The following is a 26,845-nucleotide window of genomic DNA, read 5'->3' on the forward strand; positions in this document are numbered from 1 at the left end:
TGGGAATGGAAGCACCCAGACAAGCTGTTCCCAGAGTTCGCAGGAAAAGCCTGATCGTTCATACGCAAGTGCACCCAGACACAGGACCATTCCCACCTGTCCAGCCAACACCGAGGGGTCCCGCCCAGACTGAGCGCTAGAAAAGCCTGCAGAGCTAGAAAGCTAGGGCCCAGGAACTGAGGCTTCTGAGGATCCAATGCCCCAAACACCAGGGCCCCAGCCCCCTCTCTGACCAGCCCTCCTCCTGGGTGACCTGAGCCTGTCCGCGTCCCACTGGCTCACCAAGCTGTGGATGTCTGTGGCTCCTGGGCACTGGGCCAGGCTGGTCTGGGCAGATGAGCTCAGGCACATCCCCTCTCGGCCAGTCTGTGCTAGCAGTTTCCTAAGACCCCAGCACCCACACTGCTCCGCAGTGAACTTTCTCACCAGGCACCTGGCTCCTGCTTAAAGACCTCGCTGTGGCCTTTAGTCATCCACAAAAAGAATCCAATCAATACCTGAACTGGAGCAGCCCCCCGTCTCACAGCAGGTGCCAAAGCTGGCTTTGAACCAAGGCCACTCTACCCTGGAAGAATCCTGTCCCAGGGCACCAAAGAGCATGCTAGGCGTGGGGGAGTGCTGGGGGTGACCTGGGAGGGGCCCTGACCCTGGAGGACATCTGGGGACTGAGGAGGGGGTGAGCGGTGTTAACTGCCCAGACCATGAAGAAAGAGGCGCCCCTAAGCCACACACACATCAGATGTGAAATCCGTGAATGGAGTAGTACTGATAATAATAAATACATTATAAGCTAAGCTCAGGGAGGAGAAACTAAAACAGCACCAACTGGAATGGATCACAGTAAGCACATGCTCACCGCACATCCTCTTTAATAAGGTCTGTGAAACCAAGACTGAGGGAAATGCCTAAAGCGCGTGCATGTCGATTTCAGCGAGGCGACTAATACACTTTCACAGAGCAGCCCAGGAACAAGACGCAGCACTAGAGATGGAACCATTCATCGGGTGATTCGTGCGGACCACCCACCATCCCAAGTGCCACTGCCTCCCAAACAGATGCCTTCAGACGGCTACACACGACACCGCACGTAGAACCAGGAGGCTCAGAGGGGTTCACGGGCACGTCTCCAAGACGATGTGGGTTTGGTTCCGGAACACCCCAATAAAGCAAATATTGCAGTGAAACGAGTCACGCTCATCCTTCGGTTTTCCAGTGCATGTAAGTTACCCTTACTCGGTACGTAGTCTATCAACTGTGCAATAACACTGTGTCTGGGAAACCCAACGTACATACTTTAATTAAAAAATGCTATCCATCCCAGCACCCTCAGAGACAGGTGATGGGTTGCTGGTGGGGCGTCCCCTGGGTGTTGGTGGAAACACGGTCTCCGGGACTCACCGCAGAGCGGTGAGGTGTGCCTACACTTGCCCAAGTCATCCCTGCAGAAAGCCCCGTGTCCCGGGGACCCTTTCCGGGTGTCCCCAGGCCGCCTGCGACCTGCGTGACAGGCCGGGCCGCACCCTGTCCTCACCTTGCATCTTCTCCAGTTTGCTCATGTGCAGGCAGAACAGGGAGTAGATGCGCTCCGTCTCTCGGTCCCCGTCGATGTCCAGCTGGATGTTCGCCGGGAGGCCGCTGCCCGGACACAGCGAGAACAATGGAAAAGCACATGCTGTTAGTCCTGACACTGATTTTTTAAAGATCACTAGAGAAGGTGCAGTGCTTCAACACTGAGCATATCCCTGAATGGGCTGGGGCCCTTGTGTGTGGTTTGTGAAATAATGACAAGTACTGAGAAGTGACCGTCAAGTCTGGGAGGACTGGTGGCCTCTCAGTACCCACAGACCTGCCGGGGCAGCAAGCAAACGAGGCAGACTTTTACTCTGCTGTGAAAAGGAATGACTGGGAATAAAAATAACCCTGACAGGTGCACCTGGGCCCTGTGCCCGGAAGGGTCAGTTGGCTGCCTCAGGAAGGACCAGCGGGCCCCTCTCTCTCCGGAGGCTGTGGTGGGCTCCTGCTTCTCCTGAGGGGACAGCACGGCCCTTCCCCCAGACACAGCACCCAGCCTCTCTGCGGAGATGGGGCGGGGGCTCCATCACAGGCTCCTGGGTGGGACCCGGCAGGGACTTATCCCGAGTCTCAGCTTCTCTGTCTGTGGAGCCGAGTTTCCTATGCCCACCTCCCGAGAGCTTCGGGTGTTCTGTCACCTCCACAACCACGACACACAGCAGATGCTGCCGTTTGCACAGGTCACATGGGACACAGGGACTGGCCAAGCCTGAGCCACTAGGCCTCCCTCCAGGATGGTGGAGATGAGCCTCTAATGACCTTCAGGAGGCCCAGCTAACGGTGGGGCTGGGCAAGAGGCGCTGCTCGGTTTGCAGGAGGAGTTCGAGGGAATGGACCCCCCAAAAAGGAGGGGTGACAGTTGGAGAAACCCAAGGGGGTATAATCAGGAGGATGGGATACTACCAGTCTCTTCTTAGAAGAAACAAGACAGTAAAACCTGCCCCTGGGGTCTTCTCTCTCCTTGGGCACCCCTCCTTCATTGCCCACCCACTCCCCAAGGATGGCTCTGACCCCCGGAAAGGACAGGAGGACCCACAAAGGCTCAAAGCCCCTGCCAGTCTGCACAGAGTCTACATGAGGATGAGTCCAGGGGCTCCCTCGGGTGGAGGCTCCTGGACCATTCAGAGAACAGCCTTGGAGACTCAGCCTGCACACGTGCAGTTTGCTGAGTGGGTGGGGACTGTATTTTAGTCCCAGTTTGACCCCTTGACCAAAAGGGTGCACAAGCCGGATAACTGCACTGGGCAGCTGGGAGGGTCCAGGAGTCTGGAAAGGCGCAGACCTACCCGGTGCAGGGGGAGCAGCCGGGGGCCGTGTCCGAGGAGGCCCTGCAGCACAGCCAGTGGCCGTTGAGGTAGGCGGAGGGGTGGTAGACCGTGAGGCGCTTCTTGTTGCACTGGCTCACTTTGGTGAGGATGTCGATCCAGGCCTTGGCCTCCACGCAGTTGTTGGCCTGGATATACAGCGCTCGCTCAGGCTGGATGACCTGGAACATCTGAGGACACAGAGCATGGGCTCAGGGGACCGCTCAGCAAGAGCCACAGGTGTCATTGTCTTCTGCCCGAACCACAGGGGTTGTTATTTTCAACGCCTACCAGCCCAAAGACTACAGCAAAGGGTCTGAAACTGACCCTGAAGCCCAGACGACCCGTGGCTGCAGGGAGTGCAAAGGGCTTCCTGCTGCCCCTGAACTTGAAAACAGAAGCCAAAGCCTCCCTCTGCAACACACAGGAGCAACCGGAGCCATGGGGAACTAAGAAGGCCAGTGTGACTCAGCTGGTCACCCACGGCCAGCATGGCCGAGGTCTTCCCTTCCGGGGCATCAGGGGTCTTTGTTCGAAAAGCAAAAGAGCAGCATTGCCTGTCTCGCCCGTGGGACCTCCTGAAGCTGACTGTGGCTATTATGCAAAAGGGCTGGTTCCTTTGGGTGCCTGTATTTTTAAGCTGGGTGGGCTTCTGTGGAAAGTACGTCAGAGCTCATCTTGCCTGACTTCCTGTCCTCATCCCCAGATCTGTCTCGAGGCCCTGGCACACGGCGCCTCCATCCGAGAGGCCTCTCTCTCCCCCACTGACCACCTGGGGACTCTTCCTCCTTCCAGGAAGGTGTCACGTCCTCCACCAGGCTTCTCAGAGCTGCCTCTGTCTTTCCTATTTATTGTCCATTCAACAAACATTCCTGAGCACCAGATACTGTCCTAGGTCCTGGGGACACACTCTGGGCAGTTTCTGCCCCTCGTGAGCTTCCAGCCAGCAAGACAAAGCACACACGGAGTGCAGGGGCTGAGTAAGGGTGAGGCCTGATCTGGGGCGGGCAGGTCGGTGCAGAAGCTCTGAACAGACAGTCCTGCAGCTGAGATTGGAGGACGGTGCAGTTAATCAAGCTGAGCGGGAAAAGCAGGGATAGAACATGCCCTGGGCAGCAGGGACAGTAGGTGCCAAGGTCCTAGAGCGTCTGGCAGGGCCGGGTGCTCCCAGCAGGGGCAGGCCAGCTGCACACAGAAGTGGGGTGGGGGGGTAAACAGGAAAGGTAGACAGGCAGAGCTGGGAGACTCTCAAAAGGCTTGTCAGAGGCATGAGGGAAGCCAGGAGTCAAGAGGGCAAACAAAGATGACAGTGGCCTTTCCCAAGGAGTTGGGGTGTGCACCGAGAGGAGGAAGACATGGGAGTGACGGGCTCGGGGGAGAGCAGCTGTGAGTCACACACGCACCACCGCACAGGCCTCACACTGCACGGACCGGTGTGGGGCTCCGGGGCCCTGGGGAGCAGAGCTGGGAGCAGGAGGTATTTTGCCCTGATTGTTCAGGCAGTCTGGGCCCTGCAACAGGGCTCGGAATACAGTGAAACTTCAAAAATGCCTCTCAAATGGAAAGGGCATTAACCTGGTGGTTAGCACCACAGGGAAGCTGGGTCTGAGGAAGGCAACAGGAGAAAACAGGCTGATGAACAAACAAGGCTAAAATTAGGGAATTATTCTAAACCTAAATTCAGGGCCTGCCGGACCGAAACAGCTCACAGATGCTGCCAGGACAGTTTCCACACTTGCACCCTTCCGTGGACGTCTGAGAATGCGGCCAGCTGAGGGCTCAGCGTTCCCAGACCCCACCCCCACCCCCATCCTGCAGAGGGTGGGGCACAGACATGCTATAGGAAGCCGCTTGCAAACAAGGCAGGCCTTCCAGCTCCTGGAGCAGGTATGATGGTGTGAACATCTCTCAGGTCTGAAAAACAGCCCACACCTGCTCACCTAAGAAAGGGCCTCAAATAGTCCTGGGAAAGGACAAGGAATCAAGCTGAGAAAACAGGGCAGGGCAAGCAGGAGCTGCTTCCATTGGCTGAACGCCCAGGGTGCAGCCGCCTCCTCCCCCTGTCCAGCAGGCCGGGGAGCTGATCTCAGACCCACACAGAGATGTAAGCACCTTGTGACCCTTCAGCCCTGGCCCAGCCAAAACAGATTCACTGCGTCCCCCAGAGACCCACTGTGGCCTCGGGTACCCACTGAACACTGGACCACTGAGTTGCACCAACACGTGAGAGGCAGATGGACACGAGAGGAAAGGGAAGAGAATGGGACGGATCCCCGTCCCCTTCCGAGGAGCAGAGCCTGCCCTGAGGTCCTGTTCTGTAAACCCAGAACCTGGCATCTGCGGCGGAGCCTGTTGGGGGAGGAAACGCCGCTGTGGCCACAGAGCAGCGTGTGACGGGCCGGGCTGCCGGGAGGAGACGGGCCGGGCTGCCGGGAGGAGACGGGCCGCCCTCCCAGAGCAACGAGACTCCAGCCCTGGATAAAGTGGGGCCGTGGGAGTCCTTACAGTGCTAACAAATAAACGAACCCGCCTTCCCCAGAGGGAGAAGGAAGAGCTGTGCACTGGAGAAAGCCAACAAAGGACAGCGAGGGGATGACCGAGCCTGAAAGCCATCGCAGATGGGGAAGAATCTGGGACCAGGACAGGACGCAGCTCAGTGCAGCCCCCAGGAGCCACCGACCAACTATGCGACAAGGCCCCCTGATGGGGCACGCCAGGCCGCCCAGAGTGCCTCTGCGACTCCCGAAGGGACGCGTGACCCGAACACACCCAGCAGACTGCCTGACACACCCAAACTGAGGGACTTCCACAGAAATGGCCTGTGTGCCTCAAAAATGCCACCGCCACAAAACGGGGGTAAAGACTGAGGAATGTTCCGGAATAAGCAGATGACTGCACAGTAACAGACCACGTGGCCCGAGACTGCACGCCAGCAGGGAAAAAGCCGACAGTGTGAAGAGTGTCACTGGAATAACTGGCAAAACGACCATGGACTGCGGATTAGCGGTGCCGCTGCGTCGGTGCTGGGCCTCCCGACCGTAGTGACACTGAAAGATTCTATAAACACCCTTGTTTTGAGGAAACACTGAAGTATTTCTATGGTCCAGGAAAGACATGTGTGCATCACACACGGAGAGCAATAAGGGGGGAGAATGAAGGAATGTGCTCAGCAAACAGGGCACTGGGTTAGGGGACACAGCAGGTCCTCGTTCTAGTCTTATCATTTTTCTGTAAGTTCAAAACCAAATCGAAATAGAAATTTCAAAAAAACCCTACATGGCCCCAGAGACTGTCCCTGTGTCCTTTAACAGAGCGTCTCTGGACCCCTGGGGCTGTAACAGTGGGGCGTTTTAACCCCACTCCCACGCCCACCATTCTTAGCATGTAGATGAGCAGCATGTTTGTATAAGAATCCCAGGAACTAAGTCAGAAGATACAGAACCCGACCTTCAGGCATCCCAGCTCTGGGAGATTTGCCGACCTTCAACCTTGGAGCCAGGGTGATGTAAAACCAGGATGACGACATGAAGTGAGGATGACTAACCAGGATGATGTACACGGACCATCACCTGCCTTATCAGCATGGACCGTGCTCGTCTGCACGTAGAGAACTTTGCACCCCCCCTCCCTCGGTCTCTTTGTTCCGTTCCCCTCTCCCTCCCCATAAACACATCTGCCTCACTGAGAGGGGGCGATGGGCTTTGTGACGTGAGTCCCCCATCTTCCAGGTGGCCAGCATCTGCAAATAAATCACTTTCCCTTCCATCAGCTCCCGCCTCGAGTATTGGCTTTTGTAGCAGCAGGCAGCAGGACCTGCGTTCGGTCACGAAGCCACCAGGGAAGCCATCTTCCTGCAGGTTTTGCCTGCCCTGGCCGCCCGGGCAGGGGAGCCAGGCTGCTTTGCTCCAAGGCTCAGCAGCAGTCTCGTGAAGACCAGGCAAGGTGGGGCCCCCGAAAGAAGAAACAGGGGGCAGAGAGAAGGTGGAAGGAGAAGAGAGAGCCAGCCCCGGAAGAGGCTGAGAGGGTACACTCACATTCTTCATCTTGAAGGACTCCTCCTCCAGTCTCTCCACGGCCAGAATGTTCTCAATGGGAATGCTGTAGAGAGGCTGGTCTCCTGTGGCGACAGGGGCTAATGAGTGAGCGGGCCCAGAGGTCCGTGCGGGGTTAAGAGGCAGCATTAGTCTCCCTTCTTCCGTGAGAAACTGACAGACCATGGGCTTAAGGGGGCCGGGGGGCCGGGGGGCCGAGGGGCCGCGGTCCAGGAAGGGCTGGATCCACAGAACGACTGAGCCCCCTGCACTTGCTCCCAACACCCAACACCTGTACCATCATGACACCAAAGCCTCTTGTCACACAGGGACCATGGCCCCACATTTTCGTGGGGAGAAACTACTTTCTCACCATTCCATGATCTAAACCTGAGCCACCTCTGACCCAGGAGAGCACAACCAAAGGAGGATGAGACCCTCACGGCCCTCTGAGACCCTGCTTCCCCCACCTGGAGGTGTGGGACCTGCCTGCACCCGCCTCACTCCCCTCTGGGCCACCTGGGGGCGTCTGTCTCCCGCTCTCCTGTTTAAAGAAACTGCGCAGTCCGAGGAACACGCCTCCTCTGCTCTTCATTTCATCCCAGAGGAACGGACGGTAACCACACCTGGGGCTTCAACAAGACTCGGGTCCCTCGGAGTCAAGTTAAGTGAAAAGAAGGAGAAAAGCCCATTTTTCTTGTTACCTTTGCTTTTCTGGTAGGTAAATTCATGATTTGTCAGGCGAAACCACCTTTTCTTAAAATTCTTCATCCCGAAGCGTTTTCGGCCCTGGGCCCTCTTAATCATGAACCTGTGGCGAGCAGCACACGTTGGGGGGTGAACATCCCACGGTTCGGGCGGGCTCCGCCAGCCGCCCCCCCCCATCGTCCTGCACCCAAAGTCAAGCAACTCGCCACTTTCGTGTCTACGGTACACAATTCAGACCGTGGGTTTTCTGCACCTTCTACTTTTATTTCCGAGTGACAGGATGGGACGATTCAAAGGCCTCTGTCTCTGCTTTAGGGAAGTTTAGCCCCCACACTGGTGTTAACTTTAAATAACAAAGTGGTGAAGGTGGAGGGCTTATTAGACCTCCAAGCAGCAGCCGCCCTCTTCTCACGCCCCTTCTCACTGAAAATGCTGACGAGATGCTCGTAAAGAGAAGGCGCTGGCAGCGGGCTCAGAGCCACGCAGGCGTGTCCTGCAACGCCAAGGCCATCGACGTGGAGCACCGGCCCTCTGGCAGGTGCTGTGCTTTAGGGTCCCCCGACAGACACTTCAGGAGGGATGGGCTGATGGGGGGGAAGGCAGGGCCTTGAACTCAGGCGTGACTGAGCCAACTGTGCGTGAACACGTGACTCTTCAGGGTCATTTGGTCTCTCACCCCCCTTTTCTCCCAGTGACACCACAAATTCAGCAGAGAATACGCACAGAGAAATGAACCTAAACGCCCCATTTCGACATCCCCTGGGTGCAGTCTTGGGGAGTTGAAGAATGGTGGACGAAGGCCATGCTTCTCCTGGGCCTCAACGGCCCGAAAGGGTCTGGGCTGCCTGTGACCTGGGAGACCGCCAGCCCCGAGGGCACAGGCGCCCCAGTTCACGGCCGAGACAACCTGGGAGCGCCCCGCCACCTGCACTTCCTCCAGCCTGCCCAGCAGCGCTAGCGAGCCTTACCCCTCCTTAAGCAGGATGGGCTGCTCCACACTCTTAGGGTCTCTTCTCCCAGAGGACGAGATCAAATCTAAGAACTGAAGTGGGAAAGAAACCGGATTATTAAAAGGGGACATGGCAGCCTTGAATACCCTCGCTCTCACTTGTAAGAGCTACAGGATGCTTCGCGTCCCTGTCCGACACCAGAAGAAAGAGAAGAATCTAGGACGCAAGCTCCAGGGCAGTGGGCTCCTCTCTGAGAATCAAGGGGACTGTGTGCTTGTCTCCACTGTGGCCAAGAAGCCTCTGGCCCCAACCCCGACATCCGCTGGTTCCTCCAGGGAAAGCCCCACTGCACCCCCAGCTGTTACTTGGCCCGAAAAGCTGCCAGGCTTCAGGTAACACCTGGCGGTCCCGCAGTCTAACAGGTGGACCGAGACTGCATCTCCCATGGAATGTGAAGCAGTGCAGGCTCCCCTCCCTGGGCCCCCTCATCTCCCAAGAGCCCTCCCTGTGGTTTTGCTGTGGGGGGGCAGCAGGGGGGCTCCCCACTCAATTCAACTGTCCCATGGCCTGTCTGGATTCCTCCCACCAACGGGTGGCTGCCCCCAGCTCCTCTCCCGTCCTTCCCCTCTAGGTCATGGTTTTTATGATTTCTGAGCAATAAGCATGATGGCTTCTAAGTAGAAGAAAAAAAGCATTAGTATCAGAACAGTTCCTCCCCGAGCACACTCCCGTAAGTCTGGGTCTGGGGTCCTAGGGCTCCGTGACTGAGGCACCAGGAACAGGCGGCTGGGACTGGCAGGACAGGGGAGTTTGTGGAAGAAAAGGAGGAGACAGTTCATGAAGCTGTGATGCTCAGTCACTCAGAGAAAACGCAGACATGAAAATGGTGAGGATCCCCCAGTCAGATTCCAAAGAAGAGCAGTGTAGGAGGAGGCCGCAGCAGCCTGAGGGGGCGGGGCGTCCTGGCGCCTGGAGGGGGCGGGGCGTCCTGGCGCCTGGAGGGGCGGGGCCGTAGCCCGACTGCACTCGGAACTGAACAGTCTCAACTATGTCAAATGGCGAATGGTCAATTTTATGTGATTCAAATTTAAACTCAACGTTTTAAAAAAAAGCAACTCTGTTTCTCAAAAACAACATACACTGGGAGAGGGCACTAAGTCCATGTCTGATGTCGGTACTCACGTTTTTTACTGCGTCTGCATATTTCTGCTCATTGAAGAACTCATAAAATGCAGCCATGTAGGATTCCTTAAAGCTGGCCTAAAATGAAACAGCTCTCTTAACAAAGGCCCACAGGCCTCTTGGCTCGTGTCCCAAACCTGAAAACTCCACAGGCACAGGCTGTGACAAGCCTCAGTTACCGTGGCTAAGCCAGGGAAGGTGCTGGGAATCACCGGGGACACAGGCTGCCCCGGAAGTTCAGCCGGTACAGCAGACAGCGTCAGGCTGAAATGTGCACAGGAGGCCACTCCACTGACGTGGTGCTTGCGAAAGCGAACTGTTTTGGGGGGGTGTCTAACATCTGGGTTCTAGGTACACAGTTTACACTGCACCCGGACATGGTCACTCTGGTGGAGCCTCATCTATGAGCTGAGGAGTATGGACGAGGATTGGGGCAAAGTGCAGGAATGCAGAGGGGCCTTCCAACGACCACTCCAGAGGCCCCACCCCACTGTGCCCTGTTTCCATATTTAGGTCACTTTGCTATTTCTGGATGTGAAAATGAGGCAGGTTCTGTGCAGACCCCTGACCCAGCAGGTGCCTATTTATGTGAATTTCTGTCCAACAAAAACTGGGGTCAATTGACAGAAGGAAGCACTCAGTGCATGTTAGGCTGCCCGTGAGCCACCACACACTTTTTACTTTACTCTGACTCAGAAAGCCAAGCACTGGCTCCACAGGGCAGCTGCTTGCCTGTAGTGATGGGGCCCTGGTTCACTCATGGCCCCAAAGAACACAGCGAGGTGGGCTGGTGTGGCTGCTGTGGGTCGCGGCTCAAGCCTTTCCAGACAGAAGGGCAGGCTGCCCTGCAGCTGGGCCAGCTGGGCCGAGGTTGGGACCAGCCTTCGATCCCATCCCTAGGGAGCTCCAGCAGCCTCAAAACTGCTTCTCACAGGCTCACAGGGGCCATGGAGCCTGGGGTTGACCCTTGGGATGCCCTCAGCACCCAAATCCAGTCTGAAGTGAGCAACAATGAAGGGAGACACAGATTTGTCACCAAAAGGGGTAAAATGAGCATGAAGCCCAGGGATGGAAAGGGGCGTGCTGCTGGCTCACACTTGCTGCGTGTGGATGGGCCATCTGGGCACCAGGCAACGCCTGGACCTTCCCAAGACAAAAATGTCCTCAGATCCTCAAGGCCAAGGCCATGGCCAGCTTACTGAGGTGGGGCTGCAGCGGCTGTGCTGTGGGGACTCGGTCTCTGAATCCAGACGCAGGAGTGGACATGCTATCTGTCCTACGGTGACAACAACGTACGCACACCATCCTAATTTCTCCTCAAAAACCTAAGTTTAACGGCTCTGCAGTGTAAAGAGGTCCTTGGCCAGTGCTGGAATGTTCTACCTTCTAAGCTGGTTGGTGGGGGAGCCAGGCTGGTTCTACTTTCTTTATCTTTGCAATCACACCGACCACACACTCTTTCTCTCCTGTTACAAACAAGAGGGTTAAGGTAAGTGACTTACGGACTTGGACTTGGACAAGCTGCCCAGAGTTTGAATAGTCTTCGAGATGAGTGTCAGCGTCCTAGAAGTCTGCGGGTCCTGTCAGACAGGAAAGAAGTGCAAGTTTCATCTCATTTTCACGAAATGTTGTGATCGAGCCCAGAACTACAACCGCCAACAAAATGAATGACACCACCTGAAAGCTGCATTGCACACACGTGTTGTCTGTCAGCGAATCACAAACACGCAAACAATACTGGGTTCGGAAGAGTTCACGTAGACCCTTCTACTCTGTGCAGCCTGAGAGCTGCTAAAAATGCAGGATCTCCAGCCACCCCAGAGCCCAGTATTTCCACGAAGTGCTGGATGGCTCCCCAAATGGCAACGTGGGAAAGAGCTGCTAGAAACCAGCACTCGGGACCCAATGTGCAAAAGGAGCGTCTTAAACAAGGAGCATCCCTGTCCCGTTGCCGTCCCCAGTTCTGCCTCTCCCAGGTCACCTGTCTTCCCATCACCTGGTTTGGGAGTTTAATTTTAAACCAACGAAACCAGGAATGGGCCCGTCACCCTCAAACCCCCTTGCTCAGGGTCTCCGCCCTGTACTGTCCCTGCCTGGCCCTCTCCTTCCTCCTGTGTCACTAATGCCAGCTCAGTGAACGTTCAGAGCCTGGCCCACGGTGAGTGTTCCACAAACATTTGTTGACTGGCTGAATAAATGACTGAATACACACAAGGTTATAGATACTTAGTTCTTCCCATGGCGGGAAGGAGAACATAAGAGTAGCCAGCAGTTAAGACCTGGTCCCACCATCCATGTTTTAACAGACACAACTCAGGAGCACGACCTGCTCACAACCCGGTTACCAGGCATGGCTGTCTCTGCCACTCCACGCACCCGGAGAGGAGAGCATGGCCCGAGCCCAGCATCACCTGCCAGAGCAGGAAGACCGGTTTCCCAGTTTGCAAGGGCTAACGCTCACTTACTGTGTGGTGGGGTGTGAGCTGGAAGAGGTTGGGGGACAGGATGGCAGGAGCGAAGAACCTCAGGAAAATGAAGCTGCTCACAGCCGTGTACCTCACATCCAGGTCATCTGTAGCCAGGACACAGGGAGAGCCAACTCAGCAGGACTCTCTGCAGACGGCAGAGGACCGAGCAAGGGGCTGCGACCCAAAGCCTCTGCCGCTCCCGAGGGTCTCCTGGGGGCATGGGGCTGGCCCGCAGTTCTCTCCGTGACCCCACTGCCTCTCTCCCTCTCTGTCCCCTGCTCACTGTTACTAAAAGCTCAACACTGTCCGCCAGCTGGGCTCTAACAGGCACGACCTGCTCACCAGGCCCTAGTGGCCTTGCACGGAGGGATAAGGCTCACTGCTGGGTGGCTTACTCACACCTGAGATGGGAGGATATGGATCGTTTATTATTTATTTACTTCTGTCTTATTCTAAAAGGGCTCCGAGGCTTAGTGTGCTTAGTACTGCCCACCCCAAACTCTACAGATGCTTTTCGGTCCTAGAAGGAACCCCAGCTCCCTGAAAGCCAGAGGTCCTGGCCCAGCTCCGCTGCCGGAGGAGGCTGAGCTGCTCGGCAGGTGAAGGAAGGGGCTGGGCCCCCCTCGGGGACAGGGACCGCCCTGGGGGCTCCCAGGCTGAAGTTTCAGCGGTTCTCCAAGGCAGCAGGTCACACGTGGGCTGACTCATGAGCTCCCAGGGATGGACAAAGTGGGGTAGGGACAGTGCCTGCTGGACGGGGCAGGGGCCAGGGACCAAGTGGCCCCTTTCTTAGCCTCCTAGGACCTGGTCTGAGCTGGCGAGTCCTGGGCTTCCAGGGCCTCAGTTAACCTGACGCCACCCGCGGGGGCTGGATGCCTTTGTTTTGTCATGGTAGCTCCAGGTGCAGCCCAAGGAATCCGCATAACTAAAAAGAGGGTGCTCATGGCCGGGACCCTTGCAGTGCAAATTCCCCAAAGGGCTCATCCTATCTTTCTTTAAATGCAGCTGGGCAGAGTCGGAGCACACAGCGCACCCAGCGGGCCGTGGCGGGCACGGTGAGAAACTGCCCAGACCACCTGCAAGGGTGGCTTCTCTAACTGCAGATGGGTTAACACTCTGTCCCAAATAATCTGCTTCGACAAAACCCGGCCAGTCGCTTTCTGTCTGGCCCGGACCGGCTCAGCCCGGGACAAGTGCGGGCAGGGACTAAGAGTACAGCCCAGCAGGGCACAGGTTGGGGGGCTGCTGCCCAGGCACCGTGCTGACATCGAGCCCTGGCTGGACAGCGCCACCAGAACCTACTTTCCGGGGCTGGGAAGTGTGCAGCACAGAGGGAGGGAGCCCCGGCCAGGGCCTGTCGGTGCTTTCTGCTGGCACAAGCCTGTCCACAGAGGACTCACCCTGGAAGCGCTTGGCAGCTGCCTCTCGAAGGGAAAAGAAAATGTCGCACATGACAGTCGGGCAGCTGACCCCCGACTTAGTGATGACGTTGAAGATGCGGTCGACGTACTGCCGCAGGTTCTCCTGCAACGAGGTGTGGGCGGGGCACCCCAACAGTGCTTGTCTGGGCCCGACTCCCTCCCCAAGACCACACCAGGGAGGAAGCTCGTCCAAGACCAGGGACCAGCTCGGGGCAGCCAAGGGGAGCCGTGGCAGCAAAACCGGTACTTCCCATCACAATTAAAAAACCACCCCTCTAAAACACACACTGAGTGGTTACAGCAATTTGTGTGGTGCCAATAATTGGAGTTCTGGGGTGTGGGGAAAAGCCACATCATGTTCCCCTCCTCTGTGCCCAACTTCATTAGCTAGACAGAGGACAAACTCACTGAAATGGAAGTTCCCGAAGGCTGGAACCCCGCCTCTGTGTGTGTGTGTGTGTGTGTGTGTGTGTGTGTGTGTGTGCGCGCGCGCGCGCGCATGTTTTAAGGCATGACAAAGACATAGCATGATCTGGATGGAAAAATCATAAAAAAGACAACATTTGGGTAAAGTGTCAAAATTAGGGTTTTTTTCTGTTCCAAGAAACAGCTCTGGGAATAGCCTGGGGTTGCCAGGTGTGGGCCCTGTTTATTGAGAGAAGGGAAAAGATGGGCTGGGAAGACCCTGGAAGCTGGTGAGGCTGTCTCGATGTGCGGGGCAGGCTTGGGGCAGGGCATGGGAGATGACCGCCAATCGTTGACCGGGACCGGTCACTTGACACCAGGTTAAAGTCACCTCCTGCACCTCAGGTTCCTGCTGGTGCCCTCGCACCGCCTGCCCACACCACCCTGACACAGTGGCCACGTGCCAAAGATCCTCAAGACAGGTGACTGCTCTGGGAAGTGCCGGCAATTAAACCCGAACCCCTTACCATGTTGTTTTCAAGGTTTTCTCCATCTTTTAACTTCACGGGGTCGATTTCACAGGGTTTGTGGCTCTGGCATATCTGGAAAGAGCATTACGAGGAGGAGTGAGGCAGACTGCAGGACCACAAGTGGGGTGGTGGTCAGTGGTGGCAGGCTCGGGGACAGACACTGTCAGCCTTGCTCAAAACATAGCTGCCCACAGCTAGCTCCCTGCTTGGCCACGTGGAGGGGAACAGGGGCTGAAGACACCAGGCAGCACTCGAGGTCACAGTCTTGGGAGGCACAGGACTTTCTTGAAGACCATTACCTCACATGGGATCAGGTATCATGAAGGCTAACAATGATTTTACTTCAAAGTGCAGCCAGGATCGTGCACAGCCAAACCAGAATGCTAATTTAGATTCTCTCGCATGGCAAAGGGCCTGTTTTTAATGAAACTGTTCTGGGGGCAACGCCTGCCCAGGTGCCCCATGCAGGGGCCAGGTAAGAAAAGCTGAGTCATTTGGAAAGGAAGCGTGCGGCTCCTTGGACCGTGTCTGACCGCAGTGAGAAGGGGAGGGCCCCACAGCTGCAGCGGCTTCACGAGTTTGGGGACAGCCAACGCCTGTGGGGAAGCAGTGTCATGTATGGCCTTGTCTTTACAGTAACAGATTTCCTTGAGTGTTTGTTTAACTTGAGGGAAGGAAGGAGATTCTGAACTGCACCTGGAAGGCCCCTCGCTCCAGAGAACCCCAATGCCCCGCATTCCCTGTGTGCCTGCCTGACTCTCCCGTGGAGAAGTGGGCTCCTGGGGGAACCTTCCACACACAGCCCGGGGACCCTGGGCCCGTGGGGACCCGACCCACCTCCTCTATGGTGGGCTTCAGGGTGACGTGCAGATAGTGCATCCCGGCCAGCTTCATCGTCTCGTCAATGCACTTGGATGTCAACGAGTTTCCTCGGAAAATGGTGTTGGGGTCCCTGGAAAACAGCATTGGGGTGCCCTTTGTCTCCTCGGCACAGCCAGGTGCAGACAGCAGCAGAACCTACGCTTGAGGGCAGCCCAGTGGGTGCAGAAGCACGCTCGCCCCGAGTGCCGAGTGCCGTCAGCTGTTTGAGGAGGAGCAGGAGACCGAGACCGAGACCGACCAAAGGCCTCACGGCAGGGGCTCCTGAGCTGCAGCCCTGCCTGTGCCCCGAGCCCAGCTCACAAAGAGCGGCCAGCACAACTTGGCAACCCAGAGGCACGCCCCCTGCCGTTAACCCATCCAAAGGAGCAGGAGCTCACAATGCCTCCTCTTCTCGAGGCTTGGTTTTTACAAACAAACACTCCTAAGGACCCAACCTGGGGTCAGCACGGGAGATCTGGCAGGGAAGTGAACTTCTTATAACAGGTTATGCTGCTTATAACCTCTCTCAGTAAGGGTGTGTCTGGATACTTCTGAACTAAGGAACCCAGGGAGTAACTCCTGGCTGGCCCTGGGGACTGGGGGGACAAAGCAACCCAGTCCCCTTCTGTGGGTTTAACACTAAGGCAACTGGTGCCTCATTCACCCCCTTTCTCCCACAGGAGATGGGAAGGCGGCCCCTGAGTCGATCTAAAACTGATGCTGGTGAACTCACGCTTCGAGCTTCTAGAGTGACAAGCTCTAACTCTGAACACTAAAGCCTGAGCTACAAGGATCCCTCAGTGGCAAGGACCAGCGTGCTAGGCCTTGGGGTTTCCAGGAGAAAAGGTGCAACTTAAAAATAGTGTCTCCCTGAAAGAAAGCCTGAGCCTACGTGGTTCCCCTCAGCTGCCCCACCTGTGTGCTCTGGCCTGTTCCGAGGGAGACCTCCGCTGTCTGGGTGCCCCAGGCCGCACCCTTTGGGGCAACGTGGGGGGCCCTGGGCGGAGGTGGCAGTGGCACTCACTGTGTCCTGCAGACCTCGGCATTGGCGATGGCACTGATGAAGGGCACCACCCGGCCGCAGTGCAGGAAGAGTCGCACCAGCGGGATGGCTGCCTCCTGCTTTTCTCTGCACACTTCACCCAGGATGTGGGCCGCGGACGCTGAGACAGGCTGCACAGAGACACAGCATGACCCGAGGGCCACATCCAGAGCCACCCCATGACCCCTCCTCACCCAGCAAAGGGAGATGCAGATGTTCCTGGGCCCAACAGAGGCCTAGGGGGGCCAGGCTGCAGGGGAAGTCACCAACAGGGAGAGGGAGCCCAGGTGCTGGGCCCCAGGTGGTTGGGGCTTGGACAGGGGTTAAGGGACGGCCAGGGGGTCTCGGGGGTACAAGGTGATTTGGGTGCTGATCTGGGCAGGTGTCGTGGGCAGGGAGCAGGGTGAGGGTCCAGAGAGGGAGTGGATCTGGGTAAAGGAGGGCCAGGCAGGGACCCAGTAGGTGACAGGAGACAGGGGTAGGTGTTGGTTCACAGGTGTGCTCGGGACAAGAGTACCTCAACATCAGCAGACTTCAGCAGAAGGTCCCGAAGCGGGCTGTAGTAGTCGGAGGAGAAGACGTGGTCTTCTGTGTAAACTACATTCAACCGCAGGGATCCCAGGTCCCCTGGCTTCAGACTCTTACTGCCATTGTCTCGGGGCTGTAGAAAGTACCTGGGCGCAGGACACAGGACAAGGGGGCATGATCCTCCCATCCAGGGCTCTGTGTCAGGGTCTGAGAGAGGAAGGAACTCTGGGGAGATTCTGCAGGACACACCCCCGCAGGGCCCATGTACCCAGATGCTCCCCAGGCGATGTTTACTGTCGGGGCTGATTCCACAGAGCCTCGGACAGAACTGATGACGGGAAAGTGGGAAGGGTGGAAGAAAAGGAGAGGATGAGAAGGTGGGAAAATGAGTGCAGCAGTTAAGGGAAATTCTGCAGTAACATATTACCCGTGGAGGTTAACACGACAACGGCTACCAATCAGCAGAGCAAACTGAAAGTATTCTAAGAAACATGTAATTGAACTGTCAAAATTAGAGGGGATGGGAGCTCGTGCTGCGGGGCAAGGCAGACCACTGTGCACACAGGCAGTCACTGCAGTGGTGTCTTCCGACAGGTCGCTCTCCGGTCCTGCCCCGTGCTGCCCTCAGAGCAGCAGACCCTGCCTGCTCTGAGTTTCCTGGCCAGGCACTTAGAGATGCGATGTGAGGAGAGCTGCCACGGGGCTGCTGGGAGAATGCCTCCTCCTCAGTTACAAGGCCAAGGGCTGCCCAGCTAAGCAATGCCTCCCGGCAGGAAGCAGAACCCAGCTGGGGGCTACGCTGTGCTCATGGAATTAAAGACGTGAATTTCACTGTCTCCTGGTGATAAGAAGCCACCACTGGGCACAACACAAGCACCCACCCCCCTGGTGAGCCTGTAGACATGCAAGGCCACGGGGTGTGGTGTGTGGCATGTGGTGTGACGTGAGGCACGTGGTGGGAGATGTGTGGCATACAGCATGCCGCGTGGTGTGACCCACACCTGGCCCCCATCTTGTGCATCTGCTAAGGGAGATGCATGAAATAGAACACCGGTGGCCAGTGTCTGCAGCTTCCCTGTGCTGACATGCACCGTGAACCAATGTGATTTATGAACCGAACATGAAATAAAACAAGGGCCATTCCTTAGGTCTAAATACAAAATAGCCTCAAGAAAATGAGAAAATAGACACTGGAAGTGAAAGCTTAGTCTTCTGGGACACGTGAGTGAGGGGTGAGGCATAGCTGTGGCCCCTCACTTTAGACATGCAGATTAAAGTGGAGATTTGCCCAGAGCTCGCAGCACCTTGCACACCTTCCTCATCAGGGACACTTCTGAGGGCAGGCAAGGGTCCTTCCTGCCTGCCTGCCGCAGGGCAGGGCCTGGGACAGCGACGCTCCAAGGTGTGCCAGCCACCTGCCCTCAGTAAGTGGGCCCAGGTTGTCCGGCTTCCGTGCCGCTGCCCTTCTCTGTCTTAGGCTCCCAGCCACTGCTTATGACATCAGCGCGATCACCTGCACTGGTGCTCTCCCACCCACCCTTTCTCACCTGAATCCGTCACCACACCAGAGCCAGTAAGGACCATAGCAAAACAAGGGTGGGAGGCTAGGTAGGAAGCTGACCTGTGCCCTTGCATTTGGGCTGTAAAGAGGCAGCTTTGTGTCATTTTGACTCGTCCTTTTACCTCTGTCCCTCCACCCACCAGCTCACCGACGCCAGGCCAGGCACGCGGTCAGCTCACCAGGCTTCATAGGAGCTGGACTGCCGCAGCACTTTCAGCGGAATCCTGAGTTCTCCCAGAAACTCATCTCCAAACTTCAAGTTGCTGGCATTCCAGAGATCAACTCTGAAAAACAAGAGTCAGTACATGGGTCTTCTTGCAGAACGACCTAGGGAGGTACAGAGCAGCCACCGCTGTTCTTTCTTTCTCCCCAAGAGGGTGTGGAGCAAGATGGAGCCTTCAGCTCCAACAAGTCAGTCTCCACAGAGATCTACACCGACGGGGGCATTTCAAACCTGAGGTCAGAGCTGGACTGACTCTGGAATGGAGATGTGCACTTCCTCGGGCTGTGGGGGAGGCGGGGAGGTAGAGGCAGAGCCCTTGGCCTGGTGTCGGGTGAGGGGCCTCCTGTCTTTGTAACGAGAGCAAAGTGCTGTGCACCAAAGCCAGCAGCGTCCATTGCCTTTACCTGGCAGAGGGCCCAGGGTAGCAGGGCCTACTGTCCACTCAGGGCTGGGCAACGCCTCAGACACAGCAGGAGTGCCGCAGTCTGCAGGCTCAACACAGTGGACTGAATAAATGAAGTCTACTTCTGCTCAGGCTGTTGCCCAGAATGGTGCCCACAGGGGAATGACAGGGCTGCCCAATTTAACAGCCAGGACGCCCCCTACCTTCTGCCCCATGAAAGTGCACCTGGGGAGAAAAACTGCCTCTGAGCCTTCCTTCCCTACCTGCACTCAGAACCCTACACCCAACATCCCTACGACCCTATCAGTGCGGCTCATGACCTAAGGCCCGACACTCCCAACGGAGAAAGGGAGACGGTGGCTAGCTGGCCGCCACAGCCACAGCACAACTGACCACCACCTTCGTGCAAAGCCTGCGCTCACCTTGCTAGAGGGTCTGGTCACTCATCCTTTTTCCTTGGGTGGAATTCTTACTGTTTCCTCTGATTTGGGGACATATCGACTGTCCTATGCGACAGACGAAGGTGGACGATGTTCCCAGGTACTAAGCAGCAAACACTGCCTACACCCACAGCGAACAGTTCAAGCAGCAGTCATTCCATGAGCTGAAAATCTAAGACCAGGGGAAAATTCTAGGACTGTACTAGTCCGTCTGTTACCCCTGCAAGTCCGAGCAGGACAAGGGACGTCACGGAAGGGGAAGGCTGTTCCACAGAAGCACACACACGTCGCGACATGAAGATGAACAGTGTCCATGCCGTGATTCCTCCAGAATGACAAGCAGAAGGATCTCTAATCTGCCAAGCAACACCCTGGCTATACACAAACGAATCACCAGACAGTCTTTTCTTTTAATAAGAGACGCATTTAAAAACATCGTTGGTTTATAGGCTTAGAAGAAAAACTAGGACTTAGCTCAAATTCAAAGCCCAGTCTTCCATAAACACCTTTTCCCTGAACAAAAAAAGGGGAGCTGCAGGCCTGACGGCAGGTGGTTGCAGCCAAGCCTCAAACAAGGGCCCCGGACCTCCCGTGGGCACCTTCTCAACTCAGAGTCACTTCGCCTCAGCTTCAGTGTTTGGAAAGGGAAGATTTAAGCTACTGGGAAACGCTTAAAACTGGGCTGAAACCAAGACCTGTGGGTGGAGGCCACGATCCCTCTGGACCTGAGCCCAGGAGACGGACAAGGAAAGAGCCCCAGGATCCCACACTTGGGAGACAGAAGGGCCCTGGCCTTTGTACCCTGTACCTCAAAGGTCAGCCCCTATCCGGCCTAGGGGCCCTCCACGGCTTGGTTATTGCTCAGAGGCCTGGAAAGCCACTGCAGGTTTGAAGGGGCACAAACCAGAGCACCCCCTAAATGAACACCTGTGGTATTTCGAGCCTCACAGGCCTCAGAAAACCCTGGCCCTGAAAGAAAGTAGATTTAGACCATGTCAAATCAGGAGCATTCCTACACTTCTCCTGAACAGGGCTCATCAGACCTCAGTGTGGTCACCCGGACCCAGGACTACGGGAAGGTGCACCTGGTCTACGGTTTGTCTCTCCCAGAGCACCTTATACCTGCGGGAGGTGCTACAGGGGGCGGGGCTTCCTGCAGCCAGGGGAGATGGGAAGAAGGCCCCTGAGTGGATCTAAAAGTGATGCTGGTGAACTCACGCTGCAGTCTCCCAGGACAACACGCTCAGACGCTGCACACTAAAGCCTGTGTCACAAGGATCCCTAAGCAGCGAGGACCGGTGTGCTAGGCTGGGCAATGCCACTTGGCAGACAGAGGCTCGCACATGCTGGCAGCACAAAGCCTTTGACCTTCGACTCTGAGAAGACATCGCAAAGTGAACTAGAAAACTGGGTTTTCAGCCACAGCTGCCTGAACATCTGTGATGATTATGACTGACTTCAGCTTCCAACATCCTCGTGTTAAAATCACCAAAAGCATTAAAATTCCTTTCTATCCATTCCCGTTTTTAGAAACAAAACAAGAAAATGAACAGAGGGGGGCGTTCAGACTGCAGCTGCCAAGCAGGAATCCCGAAACCCCGATTCTCGCTCACCGGATTTCAAGTTTGTCCACGTCCTCCTCCTCAAAGTCGAAGTGGGACTTGCGGCTGTAGCTGCAGGGTCTGGTCACCTGGTGGTGCAGAGGCGGGGAGAGCAAGTTAGACACAGTGCCTGCCCTGGGCTGACCAGCTCAGGGGAGGAGGCTGTGCACCCCCTCACCATGGACACTGCTCCACTCACCGTGACAGAGCAGAGGCTGCACTGGTGCCCAGTTTCCTGGGAGCTGTGCTGTGGGGCTGTCCAGGGCACTTTCCACTAACTTCCTCATAATCCTCGCAGCACCCAGAAGCACCCGGCCAGTTCCTCCCTCCCCCCAACATCCTCCTCTGATGGCCACCTCCACTCCCTGTGCCTCCGGATTGCTGGCAACCTGTCCTTGCACTGCCCGAGCAGGGCTCCCACCAGCCACAGCCAAGTTGGCCTTGCCTCATCTGCCTCTGGTTAAAACTTCTAAAGGCCACCAGGGGCCCCCACTCGTCTTCCTCTCCCAAAACATGAGGATCTTTCTACAACCTGTACCCCTGTGCATCTCACAACTGAGTCCATTCCTCATTGCGGCCCATGCTAGGAAGCCCACAGGTATCTCTGAAATGTACCTCCTCCAGGAAGCCCCCCCCGGCATGGCTCACAGTACTAAGATAAGGTGTCTGGCTTCCAGTGGGATGGCTGCAGAGGCTGGTCTATATTCTCCTCTGTCTTATTCCCACCTATCACCTAACATATCTATTAAGTGAATGAAGGTGGCTCTTAAGAATTTTAAATAATTTCATTTAGGTATTTAAGGGTTTTTAGGGTAAGTCTGGTTGTTATTCTGGAAGAAAATGGCCTGGAGGCTACCTCCTGTTGAAACTCCTGCAGGAGGCTGCCTGACAGCCCCAAGCCCACTGCCAGCCACCAGGGCCCAGGGTCCTCCTGCCAGGGGCCCAGCCTCATGTTGTTTGCCAGTGAGGCTAAAAGGAGAGGAGGAATCCGATGAGTGGGAGGGTGCTGCTAAGCAGGGCGAGGCCTTTCACTCAGGGGACATAAGCTCCAAGCAAAAGCATATTCCAAAGACCCCGAGGCTACGAGCGAGACTGACATCCAAGCAGCCCTCACCAGCTGCGTTGAGGGCCCAGGTCTCCACCTTCCCTGGGGCCTGCAGGCTTTGGTCCTCTTGACTACGTTCAATCATATCTTGGGGTCGTTAACGTTAATGTAGCGAACCGAGACCCACAGCTTTAGAGTACACGATGCAGCATTATACCACTCCTCATGGGAGTGGAATCATGCAAAAGTGGATGCCGCTGTTAGAGTGAAGCGTGTCACCACGTGAAGTCTCTGCCTGCCTGTGTGTTGTGTCAAAACCGAAAGTCTGGGAGGCGCTGGTCTGAGCCATTCTAGGCAGCCTAGACGGGGAGGCCACTGCCACCTTTAACGCGCGTTTGTTCACATTACAAACTGCGCACTGCTGGCTGCAGACTTCATCCTGCCTGGGGAGGTGCAACAGGAGTCCCGCTGGAAGTCAGAGCAACCGCATTGGCTTCTTGACTTATCCTGAGTCTCTTAAAAACCATTTTCTTCACCCGACTATAAAGCCAGAGCTTGCATCCAGGACACAGACGGGCTCTTCATCCACATCCTCAGGGTCCCATCTCCACACCCCTCCTCGCAGCCACCCCAACAAGGCCAGCTACTGGCCTTCTCCGGTTCAGAAACATGAATTTCTAGATACCAGCTGGAAAAGGTCAAGGTTCTCTGCCCATGAGCCCCCCTGGTTCTAACTGCTCTGTCCAAGTTCATTTTCCAAAATTTCTCGTTTATCACGCCAACCTCACTCCACATTCTAGACAGTCTCCCGAACCCTCCCAATGCTCCACAAACCCACACGCCCCTTCCCAGACTGCTCAGAGGTGACAGCTCTAGGAAGCCTCGCCCCGCTTCACAAGCAGAACCGCTGGATGCATTCACTTTCTGTTCCCCAAAGCCACTGACTTAACACTCACTAGCCCAAGTGGCACAACCCACTCACCTAAGTTCTCTTCTGCTGGCATCAGGCTCCAGCAGACGGGAGCGACAGCCTCAGTCATCCTTACCTACTCATGACCTGGTGCATATTAACCATTCAAGAAACCTTTGCAGACGGACAGAACACACACCTAAATATATTCCACGTGGGCTGTCCCATCACTAAACCAGCTGCGCTGACCTGTGGTTCTATTCTGGTCTTCAGCCCTCAACACTCTCCATCACACTAATTTTGGTGGGTCACACTCTGAGAGGCAGCCAGGGCATCTGTGTCCAAATGTACTTCCTCTTTGCTTCAAAACCCTCACTATTTCCGGTAAAACAAGCCTCCCTTTACTGCTCAGGGAAGACTGGGTGAAACAGGCCAAAGAACAAAAACCCCAAACCAAACAAACAATGTGAAAAAAAAACAAAGTCCTGATAATTTGGAAAGTACGAATTGGTAAAGTACAAATCAGTATTCAGCTCAAAACTGAGTCATTCTGGAAGCAACAGACGGCCTTTCTTTCGAGGGAGGAGAGGCAAATGCCCCCTGAAGCCGCAGGGCAGGAGGGGAACTGTTTTGTGTGTGGGCAGTCACCCAGACCTTTCAGGGGAAGTGAGGGACTGAGACCCTTCAGACCTGGACATTTTGCCAAAGAATCTCGGGTGTAAGGTTTCAACTTCACATTCAAGCCACTCCAATACCAACCTCGAAATAAAACACTTCGTCAAACTGAGGGTTGTTGGTCTTCTTTTTCACTTTTGTCTTCTTTGCTTCCGATCTGGAATCCAGGGAGGAAGGACCAGGATTAAAAATAACACTTTTGATGCCAAATCTCTCAGCCTGAAGACTGAGCTATCAAATGCACAAGTAATTTGCTGCCTTTATTTATCTTATAAATATTTCTGTGTGTCTCCAACCCCAGATGGCATGCAAATCAGGAACCTTTACTGAGCCAAAAATACTCCTCAGGAAGAACATAAAGGCATTTCTCTTGCACCAGACAATTTTAAGGAAATAAAGGAAACAAAAGAAAGTCAGAATTATCCATTCTCCCTCACGGCGTACCCTGCCTTCCTCTGCCTGAGGATTCCTCGCCACCATTCCAGGTGACTGCCCCCCGCCCGTCAGGCCCAGAGGCTGTAGCAGGTGCTGGGGACGGATACTTGCCTGTATGGTCCTGCTAGTGTCACAGTGGCGTAAGGGTCACACTGCCCGTTCACGATGGGGAGGCCCTGGCATTCCAGGATGCTGAGGAGAGAAGTGGGAGGGGCGGTCAGGAGCAGGAGATGAAGGGTCCACGGGCTGCCTCATGAGGCCCCTCTGGGGTCCAAGAGAGCAGCTGTCTCAGTAGCTCAAGGCCAAGAGTCCTGAGTTCTGGCTTAGTGCTGGTCGCCAACTGCCCAGAAACTCCCGTCCCATAAATGGTAATGGACACACTGATTACCAACCCAAAAACACTGAAGGGGGGCGCAGTGTGTGCTGCATGCAGGGTAAAGCAGCCTTGGCCGCGGAGGAAACGTTTCTGGTGAATTTCCCTGAGCAACGTCACTGCCTCACTTCCTAGGAGCCGGGTGCTTTTCTGGAGCTTTATGCAACTCACACACTGACCTCTCTGATCACCTTACGAAGTTGTGCTATTGTTAAATGTGTTATTTGAGGCTCTGGCAACGTGAAGGGGTTTCCAGTGGCAGCCTGTGCCTAACCTCCATGTCACACGCAACTCTTGGTGGCAGCAGCCTCCCCAGTCTCCACGTCACGTCTGATCCAACTTGCTAGCGGTGGCGAGTCTGGCAGGGTGAGGCCCGGGGCCACCTGTCCCAGCTCACGGTTGTGTTTAAACTCTGGACCATAGTTAGTTTCACCACCTCCCTGAGCATCCTGGTTAATGTTTCCGTTTCGTCTGTCCTGCCGAGGTCTGGTTCTGTTGACGGCTCCTTCTCCAAGCTGCAGGTCGCCTGCTCCTGCTGCTGCCACGTCAGTGTCAAGCAGACGCTGGATGCTGCTGGTACCCCAATTCTGTTGCCATCTGTACAGAACGGAGCTGCTGGGCCTTGTGCTGGTCGGCCATTAAGAGTCTCTCAGTCTGTTTGGGCTGATTGTGGCGATTTTGGTCTGAAGTTTCATGCAGGGAGGGGCCAGCAGCTCTTGTCTAAGGCGAGGTCAGCCCCACTACATGGGCAGCCCTCCTGGAGCTCGTGCTGAGTGTCCCGCATGAAGACAGGGCTCTCCGCTGGGCTGCAGGGGATTCTAATGTCTCCCAGCCCCACGAAGGGCCCCCTCGTCCCACAGCCCCCTGCCTGCCTGACCCTGCGGCCCTTCCCCTTGCACACTCACACTCACACTGGCCCCTAGTGCTCTGTGAGGTCCCCTCCTCTCCAGCATGTGTGCTTGGTGGGCTCAGACCCCTAACGACAAGTCTCCTCACCCGCCTTCCTGCCCCATGTCACAAGCATACCCCCAGGAGGAAAGCTGGCCGTTACGGCTCACCTCGTACTCTTCCCTTATTTGGGGGGCATTAAGCTAAGCTGCCAGTTGCCCAAGTTCTGAAATGGTTCAGTCCTCCAGCATCCAGCTCTTTGTTAGGGTGGGAGCAGGGACCCAGTTCCCATGATTCCAGCGTGGCCAGAAGCAAAGTACTAATTCCCACGTTTGAACGTGAGTCTGGCTACAGAGACACGCAGTCATTTCCCCTCGAATATCTGAGTGCCACACTTCTCCGTGCAGGCGGGAAACTGGAAGGCGACCACGCTCTCTCATGCCTTCGGAAGTCAAGTGACCCAGCCGCTTTGTCCCCCTGGGGAAAGCTTTAGGTTCTAACGTTTCATCAGAATCTTTCTTCCTGGGCAAGGAGTTTGCTTCCTTTATTCCTCCTTCAAGGCACTTTTGGCCCTTTGACCTGGTACCATCCCCATTCTGGGCCAAGGAGTTTTCTGTAAATTTCTTCTCTTTTCGTTTCTGTACCACTTCTTCCAGAACTCCTGCCAGATGAGGTTGGGCCTCATGGCTTGGCCATTGTTTCAATTAGCTTTATCTAACAGTTGTCAACTCTTTCTCTTTTTCTCTACTTTCTGGAATAGGTCTGTGTTTCTCTCCCAGATTACCGACTTGGTCTTCAGTTTTCTTCCTCTGTTCACTAATTCATCATCAGAAATATATTCACTCATCCCTTCATCCATCACTACACAAAGGCTTATTCCTCCATTAGCTCATCATTAAACAACAATTGGTTGAGCTCTCGCTTTCCAGGCACCTTTCCAGGAAGGAGACGAGCCGAGCAGGACAAAAGCTCACCTGTGAAGCTCATGCCCCATGAAGCTCGGGCTTGCTCGGCCGGCACAGCAGCCAACCACACGTTGGTCAGTAGGTGACATGGAATTACGGTGTGTGGTCGTACAAGTGAGGAGACAACTACACGTGACATGGAGAGATGCAGGGCAGTTGTCGGCCCTCAGGTGGCTGGGAGCCTCTGGGAGAAAGTGGCCCTTGGACTGAGGTGTTACAGACAAGGGCTTGGCTACCATAAATTGGGGCGAGAGGGTCCCCAAAGAGAAACAGCTCTGAGACAAGAAGCTGGGGGCAGGAACGACAGCCTGTTCAGGAGGAATA

The 26,845-nt window shown here is 55.7% G+C and overlaps 1 protein-coding gene across 1 annotated transcript in view; it reads right to left on the reverse strand.

Annotated features, from left to right (window-relative positions):
- RASA3 (RAS p21 protein activator 3) overlaps positions 1–26,845 on the reverse strand; it is a 115,726-nt gene that overhangs the window by 2,748 nt on the left and 86,133 nt on the right. The window contains exons 6-22 of the mRNA XM_037125672.2: positions 24,407–24,487; positions 23,945–24,017; positions 21,243–21,319; positions 18,743–18,847; positions 16,992–17,148; positions 16,457–16,605; positions 15,409–15,523; positions 14,569–14,643; positions 13,616–13,739; positions 12,213–12,319; positions 11,250–11,327; positions 9,748–9,825; positions 8,584–8,657; positions 7,612–7,718; positions 6,911–6,993; positions 2,859–3,067; positions 1,532–1,635 (exon numbers count right to left, since the gene is read on the reverse strand). Coding sequence (XP_036981567.1) covers positions 1,532–1,635; positions 2,859–3,067; positions 6,911–6,993; positions 7,612–7,718; positions 8,584–8,657; positions 9,748–9,825; positions 11,250–11,327; positions 12,213–12,319; positions 13,616–13,739; positions 14,569–14,643; positions 15,409–15,523; positions 16,457–16,605; positions 16,992–17,148; positions 18,743–18,847; positions 21,243–21,319; positions 23,945–24,017; positions 24,407–24,487 — 1,796 coding nt within the window. The remainder of the gene's footprint in view (positions 1–1,531; positions 1,636–2,858; positions 3,068–6,910; positions 6,994–7,611; positions 7,719–8,583; positions 8,658–9,747; positions 9,826–11,249; positions 11,328–12,212; positions 12,320–13,615; positions 13,740–14,568; positions 14,644–15,408; positions 15,524–16,456; positions 16,606–16,991; positions 17,149–18,742; positions 18,848–21,242; positions 21,320–23,944; positions 24,018–24,406; positions 24,488–26,845) is intronic.

This window comes from Artibeus jamaicensis, unplaced genomic scaffold, assembly GCF_021234435.1.
Source record: "Artibeus jamaicensis isolate MK-2021 breed Jamaican fruit bat unplaced genomic scaffold, CSHL_Jam_final scaffold_833, whole genome shotgun sequence".
Taxonomy (NCBI): Eukaryota; Metazoa; Chordata; class Mammalia; order Chiroptera; family Phyllostomidae; genus Artibeus; species Artibeus jamaicensis.